Source organism: Condylura cristata, unplaced genomic scaffold, assembly GCF_000260355.1.
Source record: "Condylura cristata isolate star-nosed mole 26May11 unplaced genomic scaffold, ConCri1.0 scaffold00005, whole genome shotgun sequence".
NCBI lineage: Eukaryota > Metazoa > Chordata > Mammalia > Eulipotyphla > Talpidae > Condylura > Condylura cristata.
The window spans coordinates 55541210-55560184 of NW_004567106.1; the positions used below are offsets into that span (position 1 = coordinate 55541210).

At 37.4% G+C, this 18975-nt stretch overlaps 1 protein-coding gene across 1 annotated transcript in view; it reads right to left on the reverse strand.

The window, feature by feature from the left end:
• Positions 1-18975, reverse strand: part of SLC13A1 (solute carrier family 13 (sodium/sulfate symporter), member 1) — a 68420-nt gene that overhangs the window by 41827 nt on the left and 7618 nt on the right. Inside the window, exons 2-6 of the mRNA XM_004677170.2 lie at positions 13484-13612; positions 8781-8917; positions 6339-6526; positions 5713-5770; positions 5585-5633 (exon numbers count right to left, since the gene is read on the reverse strand). Of these exons, the coding sequence (XP_004677227.2) occupies positions 5585-5633; positions 5713-5770; positions 6339-6526; positions 8781-8917; positions 13484-13612 (561 nt within the window). The remainder of the gene's footprint in view (positions 1-5584; positions 5634-5712; positions 5771-6338; positions 6527-8780; positions 8918-13483; positions 13613-18975) is intronic.

The following is an 18975-nucleotide window of genomic DNA, read 5'->3' on the forward strand; positions in this document are numbered from 1 at the left end:
ATGCACGGGATTATGGTGATGGCATACGGGTGATTTGGTGATGGGAAACCCGCGGGGATTACAATCGAGGTGGGGAAAAAAAATGTACAAAATGATGTAAAAATAAACTTTTGTAATAAAAAAAAAAAGAGAGAGACATGTGGGTGTGTCAGGTAAGGCCTGCTTATGCCTCACCAGGAACAACAATTTTACCCAATACAAGAGTATTCAAAGAGGACCACATTTTGTTTGTATGACCTATGTGATTTAACCTAAATTATCTTTTCACAATTGATCTAGGAATCAGATATTCTAGAGTCCATATCTCCTGTTCCTGCTATCATAAACCATGTTTATGATTGTTAGATGGAAAACATTGAATATTGTTATTTGGAAAACAGAGTAGTGCTGCCTTATAGAATTTGATCTTTAATAATAAGGATTTTTTAAATTCCTGAACAAAACAACATCTAATTAAAAGCAAGATGCAATTTGTTCAAGGAAATTTTTCCTTTGAACTTTTCCCTTTAGGGAACTACAAATTGTGTAATATGAATGGAAAACAATTATCTCAGTCCTTTCATTAAAAGCATACTGATTTTGAAATTCCTTTCATTTGAAGATGCCTGGAGGTTTAGAAATTGAGTTAATGTAAAAATCTGGAGTAGCTCCCTGAATAATGTTTCTGCTTATAAGGGAGAGAAAATCCAAGCAACTTGATTCCTATTTTGATATTTAAAAGCTGAATTTTGGATACTGGAACTTACTTATCATGGAAATCATATAAGTGATGATTGGTATCCCAGTTGTTCTGCACAAGTCTGACAAATAGAGCCCTCCATTTATTGTCAGTGTCCTTTTGGGTCTTCTTGTTCCTTTTCTTTTTTTACAAATATTTCAGCTACTTTTAGAGAAATTCAGGACTTATGGACTACCCCCTATTTTTATTCTGGGCATAAGTAGGGAGCTCTGCTGAAATCTTAGTTATGGCCTACATAGAAGGAAACTTGGAGAGCAAGGAAAACAAGTCTTTTTAGTTGTTCAACATATGAATGTGATTCAGATATGAATACTTCTAAATCAGGTCCTAGAATCTCAAGGACAACTGGACATCTATATTCTCAAAGCCAACAAATAGTCATTATCAACAGCAAAATTAGCAACAACAATGTTATCATTACCATTTATATCAGAATTCTGTAGTTCTATTAACATGAATTCTAGGGATGATAATTTTTAGTTTCAAACCCTAATTTCTTTCTACCCAAAACGAAGTTAATCTTGAATGGCTGAGGTAATCCTAAGAATGAATAATGCTGGTGGTATCATACTTCCCAATTTTAAATTATACAACAAAGCTATAATAACCAAACCTGAATGGTACTGGTATAACACAAACCATTAGAGCACAGCCCACAAATAAACTCTCATATACAGTCAACTAATAATTACTCAGGCACTGAGGATACTAAATACTGCTGGGAAAACAACATCCAGAAGTATGAATGGGAGCCCTATCACAAAATGGTAACTTGAGAGGGATTAAATAATTAAATACAGTAAGTGAAAGCAAAAAATTCCTAAAATAAATATAAGGAAAGGTTTTTTGATGCTGATTTTGGTGATGCATATTTGGGATATAGCACCAAAGCACAAACAACAAAACCAAAAAAAAAAAAAAGACAACTGGCACTATATCAAAGTGTGGTGGGAGAAATGGGGCAATGTTGGGAACAATTTCTCTGTTCTCAGGTTGATAAATTATGGGGATTTTAAAAACAGTATAATAATTATGACTTAACTATATAGGAGAGCTGCTATGAGAGTAGCTTTTAAAAGTTCTTATCACAACAAAGAAGTTTTAATCATGTAATCTGACAAAGGTGCTAACTAAGGTTATGGTAGTGATCATATGGCAGTATATAAGTGTATCAAAGTTTACAACTTAAACTTGCAAAATATTCTGTATCAATTAAGTGTCAGTAAAGCTAAAAAAAAATAAAATCAATTCCACCCACAGTTTTGTCATTCAACCTTTATCAGTGTTCTATTTTGGTTACAGATTATATGCAAAATGAAGTGTTTTGATTCCATTGCAGTTATTTCAGAAAATAACTGCATTAATAAACTGAATTAATTCACTCAACAAATACCTACTAAATGCTTACTCTATTATAGTCAGTGTTTTAGAGACTTAAGATACAAGTAAACAGACAAAATTCCTGCCTTGATGAATCTTTACTTTTTATGGAGAAAACAGAAAGCAAATAAAACAACAAAAATTATACAAACTAGAAAGTTTATAAGGCTAGATGAGCTTTGGAAAGAGTAAGATTTAGGGGTATAAAGAGGAAAGATATATTGGCTGCTATGATATGCATTGTGAAGGCAGGCCTTATTAAGAAAGTTAGAGTTGAACAGATATTAAATGTATATCTCTTAATAAATATTACTGAAATCATTACATTCAGAATTTATTTGGTGGCAATTCTTTATTTTCATCTACTTATTGGTAACTTTCTACTCTCTCTATATTAAACTTCATATGGATCAATATGACATTATTGCCTTTAGAGAAAAGTATGTAACCCAAGAAATGAAGCAAGCATATCAAGCTTATCAACTGTCTTATATTGATTTAATTTTAATTAAATTCAGGAAAAACCCTAATTTCCTACTAAAAATGGTAAATCAAATTTCTAAAATTAGTAATTTTCACTAGAAATAAAATTTATTTTTTTTTAAACTGGAACACGGAAAAGTAATAGAGGGTACCAAAGAAATCTAAGCCCTTAAATTTTTCTGTTTCTTTGAAATTCATTTTAAATCATTCCCCCTCAAAGGAGTAATATTTGGATCTTTTGTAATTTGCAGCTCAAAAGCAAAATCAAACCACATGGGATTTCTTTTAATTCAACAGATGTTCTACCTAAGTCAAGAAGAAAGCAGAAGACCAAACAATATGAATATAAATACTCCTTCCATCTTATAACCACACAAAAGATAGATATGTGGATGCTTCCAAATAATCTTTTGTTGTTAATTTATGTAGCAGAACCCTGACAAAGACCAGGTGCACTATATCATAATCATAACATAAAATACACAGTGTTTATTGCTGAGATTTACAATTGCTAATCATCAAAACACATTTTAAACTACAAAAAGTAGAATAATAATTTCCAGAATCTTTTATAAAGCATATCCTTATAAAGAAAAAAAAAACTGTCCCTTAGTTGTTTTTTACATAGAAATTGTTTTTTTATATAAAACAATTAAGCTGAATTTTTATGCATCAGGTTCTGGAAGAAAGCGGATTAGCTCAGCATTCAAGTTCCTGTTGGTCCCTTCTCAACATAGACCTTAATCTTAATTCCCTACAAAGCACGCAAGTTATCCTATTTTTGTCCACTGAAAACTTATTCTTCCCTCTGCATTTTCTTCTCAATCACTGCCATCAAATCTACCTTTACTGAGCTTATCTAAAAGAGACATCATACTTTTCTCTCTCATTCTCAAAGCCTGGTTTATCTTGAATCCATTTCACACCATCTCCTCTGCTCTTTATATTTTTGCACAGTAAACTCCCCACGGGCAGTGTTAACCAGCTAGCCCCCTCAATTCCAAACCCTGGATTTCCCCTAAAATACACTCCAAATGCATTTATATACATGAATAGTTGTTTTTTACCTGGATCAACTTTTTCAAGCATTTCACTTAACACATCAGCTTCTTCCTAGACCTACACTAGAGATGTTTCCTCAAAAAGCTGTGTTCTCTCTACACTGTATTTCTGATTTCACTGTATCCGCTCATTAAAATACCTCTTTTGCCATTCATTATTAGTTCATGCTGATAAATATTTGTGGAATAACTAGTCTGTCTCAGACAATAGACTGTGCTATGGGGCTAACTGGTGAACAGAGTGAAAATGGAGTTTGCACTCCTCTAGCTGAAGGTGATAACTTCCTTCCAGATTCAGATCTCAAAGCACTCTGCCTCATACTTCCTCCCTGAACATGCCCAGTTGAGCTAGTTGTTCAGGTTTCTGGAAGACGTGGCTTCAGCATTGGCCTTTGTTGTGGTATAAGTCACCCCTTTAAAAAAAAAAAAAGATTTATTTATTTATACTTAGAGGACTGGGGTACAGGCCAGAGGTGTGCGGGATGAGAGGATTCACCAGAAACAGAAACAAAGTGGGGAGCCGAACAGGCAGATGAACTGAAATACACTGCTGAGGGGAGCAGTGGGTGGGTCAGGAGAGGTCTGCCATGCCATGTGGGTCAGCTCCCTGGCTGGGGATCGAACACATGCTGCAGTGACTTGGGAGAGCTTCATAGTGCTGTGCTTTTACCCACTGGACCATCAAGGAGAGCCTGTCACAATTTTTTTTTTTTTTAAGTCCATCTTCTCCACTAGACTCTGAGCTACCCACAACAGGAACAAGTCTTTTTATTGTTAGACCTTCCTGAAATGCCTAGGACAATGCTGAAGGCCAGATAGATATGAGGAGCTATGAACCAACCTCTCAGGCCAGAAAGCTGGGTTTCTGAAGATGATTACAGGAAAGTTACTGAGTGTATATTGTGTTGAGCCTTGCCAATTTTCATTATAGTTTTAAGTCTGTTTCTAATGTATTCTTCTCTAATACACCTGGCATACTGCTGATTTTCTGTTTTAAAAGAACTATTTCTGTCCTGAAAGATGATAATGTTTTCATAAATATATATTCAATTCTCATATTTAAAACCTTAATGTATGCTGTAGTTAATGGTTTGAAACTTATCTATGCATTTATATTCTCTTTACATAGAAATTCCACTTTCCTTGAAGATTTCTGTAAATAATAAAAAGGAGAGTTTCTTTTTCCTACTGATTGCATGCTAATGCACTACAGCCTGAGGTAGAAACATATCCCTCCCTCTCCTATTCCTGATGCCATGGTTACCACAGCACTATTTCTACGCAGCATTATCTTTCCATGGTCTTCAGATAGATTGCTCCCAATACATCTAGTGATTTTATAGTGATTTATTTTGGGGAAATGAATTCCTTGGGATAGTTTACAAAAGTCTCCTTACTTCCTTTAATAGCTGTAATGGCTACAATAACTCTTCCATCTGTAGTTGACAGTAGCAACTCATGCATTTTACATTGAATTACTTAGTGGTAATAGGAACACTAAAGATAACTGGATTGTAATTACATGAATAGGTGTTGCTTTAAGTTCATAACCTGGAAGAAATAACAATGATCCCAATGAAAATCAGGCTCTCAACCAGCAAGATTTTAATAAGAAAATTGAACAGTATTCTGAGACTAGAATTATAGTTCTTTAAATTGCATATACTTACTGCCATTATCATAAGCTTGTAAAAGAAAAAAAATACGATGGTGATTTTCAGAGCCTAAAATTTTTCTGAAAGGATGTTGACTTCAATCTACTTATATGGCTTATTAAACCATTATATATGCTTTGACTTAGGCAAGCAAGGTAATTTATAGACAAGTGAGCAATAACACGGTTTTAAATGCATACATATCAAACAACAGATCTAATCTAATTTCATAAATAATTATATGGAAAGAATCAAACTCAATGTACCTTTCCCAGATCCATCTTGCTTGAAATTCTCCCTGCATCATTACTGTATCTGGAAAACAAATTGATCCACTTAAAACTTTATTAAATGGTATCTTAGAAATCCTAATCAAAATATCAATATTCCTTACTCTGGAACAGGTTTTGTTTTCTCTTTGTTCTCATTTGTTTCTTGTCCATTAATACTTTCTGCAAAACATTAAATCAAGAAGTATATGTCAAATAAATGACTGTGTGTAGGAGAAAACAGAAACATTACTAGAAAAGAAATAAATTTGAATGAACATTAAATACATTGTAATAATAAATTCTGTATCAGACTAGTTTATCAGAGCCAGAAAAAACACCACAAAATGTGATACTATTTCCAAGTAGAATGTACCAAGTAAAGGCTCCCAATATTATGAAGGGAATTCATTAGAATTTGAAAGAATAACCTGGAGGTGTACTTATAAAAATGAGGGCATGGGTTGGGAGTGGGTGGTTGCAGAGAAAAAGACAGAGACCCATGAAAATGGAAATTATAAGTCATTCCTCCTTTTTTTGCCAAATAATGTATATTCAGTTGTTCATTTCAGATAAAATATTGGGTCATATAATTCCCTGTGTAAGTATTGGCCAACATATAAAACGGAAGGCTAAATTCGTGTTGTATATATATATGGACAGTCAATTCAAAATATGACCCAACATTCTGGCATTTAGACCTAGTACCCACATGGTTAGGCCCCACGGCAACTGAGTGGACATGAGATACCATCAAGTTCCAGGGCGTGGTTCGTGGAACCGCTGGCGTCAGATATCTGAGTGGCCTCAACCTCTGCCTCAGCACTGATGATCTGCTGCACCACAGCCTCCACAATGGGCATGACCATGGCAGTTGTGGAGGTGTTGCTGAGCCACATGGACAAGAAGGCGGTGCTGATCATGAAGCCCAAGGTCAGCCTGAAACAAGAGTCTTGAGCATGAGCTGTTCTCATTAGCTTATTTCGCATCCTTGCTTAACTAGAGATGTTTGCAAGCTGGTGATGACACACACACTGAAGGTTACGGTTTCTCTCAGATGTTGACGCCAAGGACAGTCCTAACCAGATATCCATGAAAGGACACATGTAAGAGAATCTCCCAGGAAATGACAGGAATCTTTTCTCCAAAATCAGAAAATCAAGAACCAAGATTCATAATCAGACGTACAACCAATGTAAAACCATACTGCAACTTAATAGATGGTATAACAACTTCTACAAGGACAATATTTGAACTCCTTTTACAGATGACACTTGCCTTCAAAAACTAGTAAGACAAGGTGCTATCCACTTTTAAATTTTGGATCTCCTATTCTTTGGATGATCTTTAGATAATATCTCCATTTGTTATTATGAATGCCAGAGATACCCTAGGGGAGGAAGAGAAGAAGAGAGATTACCATTTCTAAGTATCCCTGCTATGTGTTCCCATGCATGTGTGTATGTATGTGTATATATGTATATGAAGTGGTTAAAAATCATTAACTAAAATGAGGTCTCTGAATTTTCTGTAGATTCTATCATTGATGTTCTCTTGAATCTGACACACTTACCTATTGTCAAATTCTAGATCTAGTTCATTGTCTTCTCTTATAAATAGAAGAGTTCTTCTCCATCAAAAATAACATACCTAAGATTATAGAATTTTGAACCATATCTGTAAAATTTGGAAAAATATGATCTCCTTTAAATAGTAATTCTCAGAAAATCATTCAGAAGCACATTTCCCCTTTAAAATAGATCCCCAGGAAAAATTCTACACTGTTTCAAGTTCAGATAAGGTGACTTTAAATGCAAAATAAAATATTTTAGAAATCAGCTTGAGCAGGAAATAATTTTAATAGAAAAATCAGGAGATGTTTAAATAAAGGCATTGGTAAGACATGAAATATTTTAATAAGAAAAGACAAGAATCACATAAAGCTTCTGTGTGGTGAAAATGCCTTAAAGGGAAAAGTCACCTGGTGGTATAATGGACAGGACTCTAGTTTCGCTGTGCTGTGTAAGAGCCCACTCTGGGACAGTGAGCAGATGGCCATGGAAGGAGGCATATTTCTAGAACACCCCAACAGTCGTGGGCTATCATCAATTTTAAGAGTAAAAGACCCTAGTAAATACCTTTTACAAAATTGCCAGCAACAAATATTTTTATTATTTGTCTTATCTATTTAATTTTTAACAAAGCAACTTGTTCCAAAGAGGCAAACACAGATGTTGTTATGCTTTAGAAGAATCTAACTACACAGACTTCAATATGAAACTTATTTTCAAAAGATGAGAAAGGAATAAACACCTAAGGCTTTAAAACATCATTATGCAAATGATCATGACACTGCAAATTCTTCTAGTTCACATCTATGTTCTTCACACGAGCTGGAATTAAAAATTAAAGCAACCAATTAATTTAATGGAAAAAAGCATTCATTTCATGGAGGAAATCAGTCAAATGAGTGATTTCACATTGTAAAGATGAAACTTCTTAATTGATTGTTTCACTTTGAAACACTTCATTAAAAAGAAAAATGTTCACTTTGGAATTTTTCTGCACACATTTGTATTTCATCAGTAATGTCTTTGTCTTTGGTTCTTAACATCCTTCCTGATGATCAAGGATGTACTTGAACAAGTCTTGAATGTGTAATCAGCCAAATAAACAAGATAGGACTGAAATCTGCTCGGAAGCCTATCACCCCTGTCTCTATAGTTTCAAGACATCTCTATGCTTTGACTCCTACGGTAGAAAAGAGGTGAGAGAGTTGGGTGCACTCACTCCAGACTCTCTGTAATTAGACTTCCAATGACAAGAAACTTGTTCCCATCCACAGCTCAAGTACACTTTATATCACTTTCATATTTGCAGAAGAAAAAAAATTGCTTCTATTTTAGCCTCTTTTAAAAAAGTCAGTTTAGCTGGTGTTATGAATTTAATTTTCCAGAATAATTAAATAATTACTTATTGTTATTACTACTTATTATTAATTAAGTAGTTAAAAATTATTTTCTGGATGTCAGACACCCAAAATACAGGACAGAGTAGGAATTTGCCATCCTGTTTTATATTTCTTTTCTGTGGTACAAATAGTTGCCTGGGTGTTCATTGCTTATTTAGTTATTTGTTCTGACAAACTGGTCCTTTCAGAATGGAAACCTGGAACAGTAAATGCAGTACTTGCCATTCTACGTTCACACCCACCATCATCACCATTCTCAGAGCAATCCTTTTGTGCAAATTCCATTTTTCTATGGATGTGGCTAGACAGATGACTCCAATTAGCAGTAGGTGAAAATCTTTGAAATAAGTAGATGCCACCTGAAATAATAATTAAACCTGTAATTATTGACAATGGTGGAGGCAAAATAGCATTGCATAAGAAAGACATTATTTCATTTCTCTTTGACCTTCAACTACAAAATCTGTTGAGAAAAATATGGACATATTTGAATATGAATTTAAATATGTTCTTCATTCTTAACAAGAAATAGAATTGTTAAGGAAAACTATAGAGAAAAAAGAGTGGCTACGATACTGAATTTTTAAAAAACCAAGCACCATCTGGCATATGCCAATGGTAACTTTTCCATTTGTAACTGGAGTTTTCCAGTTGTAAACTAGAGTTAATAGGAGTTTGTGCTCCTATAGTGGAATGGCAAATACTAAATTAATTCTCCAACTCCTCGATAACTTCATTACCAACTATTATACCATAACTTCAGAGTTACTCCTTCATTTTAGAATAGCTTTACCTTAAAAAAATATTTATTATAAAACAAATACTCTTGAATAAGGACCAAATGTGTTTAGCTAACACAATTCTGAGATTAGTAGATTACATGGACAGTCTGGCCAACCATTTGCAACAGCTTTGTGCAAAGAATGCTACAAAATATGAGTACATAGCATTTTTTGTTAAAAATTTTGTTGTCAAATTAGTTAGAACATAAAGTTTTGAAGTGCAAAAAAAATTGTTGACTATAGTCCTTAAAGCTTTTGTTTCTTTGTTTTTCTGTAACACTAATATTTACCTATTCATTAAGATATTTTTATTCTGGCTTTTCTCCTAAGAAGATAGATTTTTAGGGCTGCATTTTCTCACTGATTTTTACTAAGTAATTGAAAGAGTTCTAGAACATATCTAGTTACTGAATGATCAAGAAAATACAGAGCATCTATGTATGTATGATCAAGGATGTGTATTTTCACATTTAAACATGTAAAATTTATATAGAGACATTTTCAATAATAATATGTTTTGACATATCTAATTAGGGCATATTAAATAGTATTTTAGGTTTAATTCAACAGATAGGTGAGAAATTTATTATTTGTTGGTTTTCTTCAATACAGCAATGTTATCAGTAGGTTCTACATAATTATCATCGGCATAATAAATAGATGAAGTAAGGTTAATGCTACAGTGGTTAATGAGATAGATGTATAGGACTCTGAACTTAGATGAAGATATTAGAGATACATTATGCAAATCAGTGAAATTCCAGGGTGCTGAGGTAAGCTGGAATTCAGAGTTTAATACTATCAAGCAAACTTCCATGGTCAATTTTCAAACTGACTTGATGCGTATTATAGATCATGGTTTCACATTATGATTTAATGTGATGGTACAACCTTTGGGTTGTGTAGCATTTCCATTCCCTATTTACAGGTGTGAAAAAAGATTATTATGGGACATGATGAGAATCATATAAGTGGTGGTGAATATCAGGTTTTAAGCATAGTTTTCTGCCTAAATATCTAACTCGTTCTCTATAGCTTTGGTCAGCAATTTCTGAATAAAAGTTCAGTTGTCCTGTCTGAAAAGAGAATTTTTTTATGACAAAAAAGAACATTTTTCTCCACTAAATTTCCTTAGGACCCTGAGTTGCAAGTTGCCAGTAAGTTTAACAGGTGAATAAATTCACATAATATTAAAAAAAAAAAAAAACACTTAGGGCCCTCCCTGGTGGCGCAGTGGGTTAAAGCACTGCATTAAGAAGCTAAAGCCACTTACGTATGAGTTCGATTCCTGCCTGCCCCGGAGGAGATCCACATGGCTGGCAGACCTCTCCTGACCCGCCCACTGACCCCCTCGGCAGTGTACTTCGTTGATTTGTCTGTTCTGCTCCCCGTTCTGTCTCTGGTGAATCCTCTCACCCTCCGCATCTCTGGCCTGTACCCCAGTTCTATATGAATGAATAAATAAATCTTTTAAAAAAAAAAAAAAAACAACTTAGGCTGAAATACCAGAGGGGAGATGATTGACTATCATACTTTGGAATATTGAGGATGTTTCTCAAGTCACCTATCCTCTTTTCTTGATATTTAATAATAAATATCAAGAAAATATTAATAATAATAATATGAACTAACGTGTATTGAGTGTTATGTGACAGATGTTATTTTTATAAACATCCTAAAGTCTCACTGACAAACTTGAGTTAGGTTCTAGGAAGAGAAAGGATGGTGGTGATTATGGAAATGGGGATGTTGGGGTTAAGGAAGGGAGGTGAGGTCTGAAAACCATAAAGACTGGAACAGGGAAGACTTAATTAGGAAGTGATATTTATGTTCAAATTCAACCAACGCTATCATGTGGGAGAAAGATCAGGGCTATTTGTGGAATCTTTATGTCAGAGAAAAGTTAGTATCAAAGTGACTTAAGTTTCAGATTTGGGCTCCATAATGTGAGTTTAGTGTTAAAATTATTCAAGAATGGTACAGATTTCCTCATGAGGAGCCATCATGGGTCCACACATGGGCCTCTGGAATATCTTGTCTGCAAGAAATACTCCATGCCTAGGTTGAGTAACTCAGAAAAATTCCTTCCAAGTCTAAGATTCTGTGATTAACTTCTGAGGCTGACACTTTAGGACTAAGACCCAGGAACCTGAGTAACGCAAGTGCCCCTGGTACCTGAATTTTGCTTCCTTCAGGCAGGCCTCCACCTCTACACAAGGCCATGAATATTTCATTGGCAACTCCTGCAAAATCTGGCCTTCCAAGTTATGTCCTCTTCCTCCTGTCTTCCTCTAGCTCATTGCTACCATAATGTCTATTTTTAAAAAGTCAGTTCAGTTGGTGTGATTATTATTAAATGGTAAAAGACAAGTACATGACTATTAAATTTACTTATATTTGGAAATCACCCAAATCAACAGGACATGGAGTAATAATTTGACATCCTGTTAATATTTCTTTCATTGGGAGTCACAGGGAAGACTGAAGCATTTAAGAAACTTCTTCAATTAGAGATCACAGGTTCTGGGGGGGGGCAGCAGAGGCGGGTGACAGGAATTTAAGCATAGCCTATACTCTTTTTCCAATCACTGGTGCTGAGAAAAAAGCAAGTTAGGATTATGTGGGTTGGGGAGCTGCAGAATGAAAAAAGGAACAGGGGTCCTCCCTGGTGGTACAAGTGGTGAAAGTGTAGCACTCTGAAGCTAGCTGCAGCCACTTCAGTGAGAGTTCAATCCCCAGCCAGAGAGATGACCCACATGGCACAGCAGACCTCTTCTATCTCATTCCCTGCTCCCCTCAGCAGTGTACTGCCTCCATCTGCCTGTTCTGCTCCCCACTCTGTCTCTGGTGAATCTGCTCACTGCGCCTGCACCTATGGACTATACCCCAGTTCTGTATGCATAAGTAAATTAATCTTTAAAAAAAAAAAAAGGAGCAGGGGGATTGAGCATATCAAAGATGGACTTGCACCTTGCCTGAAAACAGGGCCCTCCCTGGTGGCGCAGCGGGTTAAAACACAGCACTAAGAAGCGAAAGCCACTTCAGTATGAGTTCAATTCCATCCCAGAGCTGGCCCACATGGCACGGCAGACCTCTCCTGACCTACCCACTGCTCCCCTCTGCAGTGCACTTTTATCTGTTCTGCCTGTTCTGCTCCCCACTGTGTCTCTGGTGAATCCTCTCACCACCCCTGCAGCTCTGGCCTGTACCCTAGTTCTATATGCATGAATAAATAAATCTTTAAAAAATATAGGGGTAAATAACATGAAAGTAAGGAAGGGATTAGCTCCTCTCAAAGAAATTTTGAACACACATACACAAAAACCAAAAAGGAAAAAAAAAAAGAAATGAATCCATGAACATGTTAAAAAGAAAAGTCTCCCTGCACATTACAGGACAGACGAACCTCAAGAAAGCGGCAGTATCTGGACCCTGGCAGAAGGTACAGGTCCAAAGGTGATAAATTACACTGACAGGCACCTTGAACTTGTCATCTTCCCTGAGAATGTTTCAGCTATAGCTGGGACACTCATGAGCTGGAGAACGCATGGCGACAAATTCTGGTGTCATTTGATTTCATGCATTTAATGGGAAACTGAATCCATTTTCTTCAGACCAGTATCCTTAGATTGTATAAAGGTAAGAAACACCTCTCAGCACGAATAAACTCCTCTCAGCAAGAACAAAATAGAAAAACATGTGAAAGTTAATTTGGCTTTATCTTTCGAAATGGCAGGTTTCTAGAAAAGAAAACAGGGAAGCTTTTTCTTCATTAAAAACAAGAATTGCTTTTCCAGCATGATGTGAGACTGAATTGTGCTGAATAGAAAAAGTGTATGCAAGATGTGAAAGTGTTGGCCTTTTGCTGGAGAAGGACCAGACGCGCATGTCAGCCTGGGGAGACTGGACACACCTTGGGCACAATTACTGACACAAGCAACTCAAGGAGCATGGGTCTGTTGTTTCGTCCACCTGCAGGAAAAACCTGCAGGGTTCTGGAGGCAAGAAACAACTGCAAGTTTTGAGGACTTTTGAGTAGGTGTATCCATCAGATATGGCTGCACCTGAAGATAACTTTGAGAGTGTTACTGTCACCACAAAATAAGGAATGCAATGATGACCGCCATTTGCAAGAGAACTTACCTTCTGAGAAGACAAAATCCCAAGTAGTGGGAACATTAAACCGGGCAGCAAAGCTGTGACCGACAGAGGCAAAGCTTCCGTTATCCATAATATGGCAACAACAAAAAGTGTGTAAGCACATTTTGCTTCCTGGCAGGAAAAAAGGCAAAATGCAGGGTAAATAATGAGCTGGGGAATTATCCTTCAAGTCACAACCACATTTGCTAAATGGAGCCCTGTGACAGAGGAGGCGAATAGGAACTCCAAAGAGCCCTGGATCCTTGAATTTGGCATAAATAGTCAAATGATAATAAACATGAAAAATAAAAGATATTTAAAATATTCATTCATTAAGCTTTCTGCATATTTCTTTCAAAATCAACAATAGCGTATTGTAATTTTCTGTGCTCATACCAGTGTATATGGATATTTGGGGTCACCTTCACTTAATCTGGTACAGGCTTGCCTATGGGCCTCCCTACTGGCTTAGGGGTAAAGTTTCAACATTATCACCACTACGGCCTGAGTTCCATTCCTGGTCAGGGAGCTGACCCACATGGTGCAGCAGACTGCTCCTGTCTGGCCTGCTGCTCCCCTCAGCAGTGTATGTCAGTGGACTCACCTGTTCTGCTCCCGACTCTGACTCTGCTGAATCCTCTTACCCCTCCCTCTCTGCACCTCTGGCCTATACCCCAGCTCTTCTATGCAAACATAAATAAATAAAATCTTAAGTAGATATATAAAACGCTCACCTGGCTCTGAGGAGGGCAGAGTCAAGTTACTACCTTTCCCCTGGAGGCAAGACACACCTTCCACTTAATTGCATGTTGCCCTGCCAAGGTGGGAGGGCCCCTTGCACATTTGGCTGCCTCAGCTACTAAAAGCTTTTGCTGTGGTTTGTTTCAGGAAAAGACAGTGCCAAGTTATGTGGCTTGGATGGCCTTAGCTTTTCAGAAAGACAGTTAAGCACCTGGAGACACAGGGAGACTTAGCAGAAATAAGATGCTTAAAAGACTCAGGTGCTTTGCTGGGAATAAAACCATGGACTCCTGTTTTAGGGAAATCTTAAGAAATTAAAGTTTGGGCCCTCCCTGATGGCACAGTGGGTTAAAGCACAACACTAAGAAGCTAAAGTCACTTCAGCATGAGTTCGATCAACACCCTGGAGGTAACCCACATGACACAGCAGACCTCTCCTGACCTGCCCTCTGCTCCCCTCAAGAGTGTATTTCAGTCAATCTGCCTGTTCTGCTCCCTACCCTATTTCTGATGAATCCTCTCACTGCCTCTGCACCTCTGGCTTGGACCTCAGTTCTGTATACATAAATAAATAAATCTTAAAAAAAAAAGAAATTAAAGTTTATCATATTTGACTTTTCTGAATAAGTGCACTATAAATCATCTGGAAGGTGCTAGGTGATCAATAAGGTTTGCATCTATTATATGGCTTTGTTTTGTTCTCACACTGCTTAATCTCTGCAGATTCTGAGCTGCATTTGACAAATTTACAAAAACTGCTGAGTTTAATGAGGTCTTTATTTCAGGATTTCCAGGGTAGTACTATTTCTAGCACAGCTGCCTTCCGGTTCACCCACCTCAGGTGAGCCCTGTGGGCTGGGTATTTACTCCCTCATCATCCCTGCCTTTCCAGTGGATGCTGGAGAAATTCATAACATGCCAGGATAATGTTATGCCTTTATTGTGCTATCCTTTTAAAGGAGATAGAATAAAGATGTTTTGATATTGACATTTTTATAGAAAGCCTGACTTTATAATCTTGACAAACAATAGAAGAGTGAAATAAAGCTGAGTTTTGACTGAATCTCCCTGATTTGCTCTGAGCGATTTGTGAATACTACCGTAATTTAAAATAACAGTGTTAAGAGAAAGACGAGGTCTGTGCTTTCTTTTAGTGAGAACACAGGCCTAACCTCACATATCTTCTTTGTGATTTTGTTTTCTTTCCTTGTAAGAGACTCTATTTCTTTTTTTTTCTTTTTTTAAGATTGATTTATTTATGCATACAGAACTGGAGTACAGGCCAGAGGTGTAGGGGCGGTGAGAGGCTTCACCAGAGACACAGTGGGGAACAGAACAGGTAGATTGACAAAGTACATTGCTGAGGGGAGCAGCAGGTGGGTCAGGAGAGGTGTGGTGTGCCATGTGGTTCACCTCCAGGGTGGGATTGAACTCATGCCAAAGTGGCTTTAGCTTCTTAGTGCTAAGCTTTAACCCACTGTGCCACCAGGGAGGGCCATTAGAATAAATTGATGACAAATTCAAACTCATTATTGGTCTGTCCAGACTTTTATTTTGTTAGGATTCAGTCTTGAGAAATCGTATGTTTCTACGAATTTATCCACCTAGGTTGTCCAATTTGTAGGTGCCTAATTGATGTATTTCTGTCTTCAAGATAATTTGCTATTCTTTTTGTAGATTTTCTCCTTCCCCATCAGCTTATTTTCTTATTGTTTTCATTTAATTTGGAGAGCTTTCATCTCTCTATTGATGTCATTATGTCTTCTAAATTAACTTACTGCATTTTGAAATTGTTTAGATTTATCCTAATGAGTAGTTGCTGTGGTTTTGTTTTGTTTTCTTTTTCCCTCTACACTCCTTATCCTCATCAAGACATTCTGCCAGCAGCCAGCATCTGGCTCCTCATCCAGAGAGTGTATCGTTTTATCAACCTGGAATCCTGTCCTGCCAGGACACTGCAAGTGCAGTCATCTAACTGGACTAGATTAGATGGTTAGCCAGGTTAGACCAGGCCTGGCTATGAGACTGGGTAACACCTGCTTCCCATGATAAAATACCACTGCAGACAGTGCCCAGTCTAGAATTTTTGACCTTTCATAGCTTCAAGAAAACCTCTCTCCAGCTCTTGTATCATTGAACTTGACTCTGAACCCAGAAGGATAAAAGAACACTTTAAAACACAGATTTCCATTTTTACTCTGCTTTTATAACCCATTTTTATCTACAGAAATATTTATTTGCTTTGAATTTGGACTAGAAAACAGGATAGTATGTGTGTGTGTAATTGTATAAATGTTACCTGGAATGCTGATCACAGGTTTTATAGATAGAAAAATGTCTAAATGGCGAAGATATTTGCCAAATAAACAGATAAGTCTTATTTATTGATGCCATTTACTGCATGCCTGATTGAAGACTTGGTACTTCTATATGTTTCTCTTATTTCACCCCTTCCAAGCCTTCTAAGAGACAGCTATTGCCATTTCACTTTGAACTGAGATTCAATAATTACAGTCTTCATATATGCTACCCCTGGGGCCCATTCCAAGTATAAAGACCACGAGGATGCCATCTACCTCATGATGCCCTTGTTCTCAGCACTAGACCAGTGCCTGGCCCACAGTAAGAGCTCAGCACTATTTGTCAAATGAGGTTTTTCTTCTCTGTGTTCTTTCTACAATTATTTTGGTCCATCTATTTTGATTCAAAATATGAAATATTTTTTACAACTTAGGCATAAAGCTTTGGCTTAAACACCTCTTTGGTCTTGTTCTGTTTTCTTTGCAACTTGCGTGGAACTGGATATGTTAACCCTCACTCCACTGGGTGAATATCTCCACATTACCCCCAGAGCTCTCATATCTCTTGCCAACAAGGTGGAATTGGAACTAAACGTTTATCTGCACAGATTAGTTCCCCAAAGCTGACATTCTCCTACTTCCCCAGCCTCCAAGTAGCACTGTTGAAAAGGCAAAAAAGGCCAATGAAACTATGACTAGGCAATTTGGATAAAGGAACCCCACAAAAAAATTTCTGACTGTCAAATTATCTTGGGAAATGTGACTGATTATATTTAAAATTCGCCTTAGTTCTCTTTGAAATTGTAGCTCCAGGTGGAATTGAAATATAAATTAGGCTTTAAAAAAGAGGTTTTTTTTTTCACCCTTCCTCCCCCTTTTTAATGACACCCTGACTGATACTAGGGAGTCATTTGACTGATGAATTAGTACTTATGTGGGTATGGTCTCCTTAGCGCAGCTTGAAGAAAGTAGGACCAATCCCAGGCCTCACTCTCTGAAATTGATTTTCGAAAGAGAATATAAAGCAATTAAGAAAGGAGAAAAATCATGCATTCTAAATCCGTGTGCTACAAGAAAAAAACTATTATTATTTGACAGAGCCTAGAAGGGTTTTATGCGGCTGGTGATACACCTGCCCTCAATTGCTGCAGCGATTTCTCAAGCTTCAGTCCATGTTAATTGCGAAGCCGAAAGAGACTCCAAAAACCTCCCTGTGGAAGCTGATAGTGAGAAGGAGCTCAACTACAAAGTCAAGGCAAAAACAACCAACGTGTCTGGTTTGTTGTCAGTCCCAATGGATAGCACGGGAAGGAAATTGGTGGCTTCACGATGCCAACCGTCCAGGAGGTTTTAACTCCTTCACTTAGTTGCTGCAATTAACTAGCAATGACGATGACTGGGCGAGCACACAGCACTGTGCAATGTGGAGCTGGAAACAGCTACCGGATCGCCTTGTTCTACAGCTTGACTCTGCACTAGGGTGTGATCGAAAGGCAGTCCAAGGGTGAACTATAGAATCACACAATTTAATTTTTTTAGAGGTTTATTTATGCATACAGAACTGGGATACAGGCCAGAGGCACAGGGGCAGTGAGAGGATACACCAGAGACAGAGCGGGGAGCAGAACAGGCAGATCGACGAAGTACACTGCTGAGGGGAGCAGTGGGCAGGTCAGGAGAGGTCTGCCGCGCCATGGGTGTCAGTTCCCTGGCTGGGGATCGAACTTGTGCTGAAGTGGCTGCAGCCACGTCCATAGTGCGGCACTTTCACTTGTGGCGCCACTAGGGAGGGCCCAGAATCATGGAATTTTAAACAGATTCCTCAGATGAAGCTGGGGCAGCTGATCCACAAACAGCATTTAAAACTCTTTGAAGAGATGTGTTCATTGATCAGATTGGGATACAGAATCACTTGGGGAGTTTCTGCAAAATGATAAAAGTCAGGACTGCTTAAATAATGTTCTGGCAAAATTCCCCATATACCAAGAGCTTTAAACAGCCAGGTTTATTTCTTGCTTTTGTATTCGTTCATCAAGGGTCCTAGTTGCTCTGCAATGCAGGCAGAAGGAGACCACAACTCAGCAAGTAGTTTTGTACCTGCAAACTCAGGTACAATGAAGAAATTGTACGCATGCACAAACTTTGAAACCCATGATTTAAAAACCTTGAAAGAAGCAAAGACATCAAGGGGGTTGGGAGAAAAATAGCCTGTGAGTCCTTTATGCTGCCTTGAAGACTGCAAATAGTTTAACTTCTCTGAGTGCTTATGTGTTCATCTATAAAATGAGAATATTATTATTTCTAATGGCTGTCATGGCTAAATGGTTATGGTAACCAATACTCTTTCTTTCTTTCTTTTTTTAAGATTTATTTAATTATTCATACAGAACTGGGGTACAGGCCAGAGATGCAGAGGGTGAGAGGATTCACCAGGGACAGAGTGGGGAGCAGAAC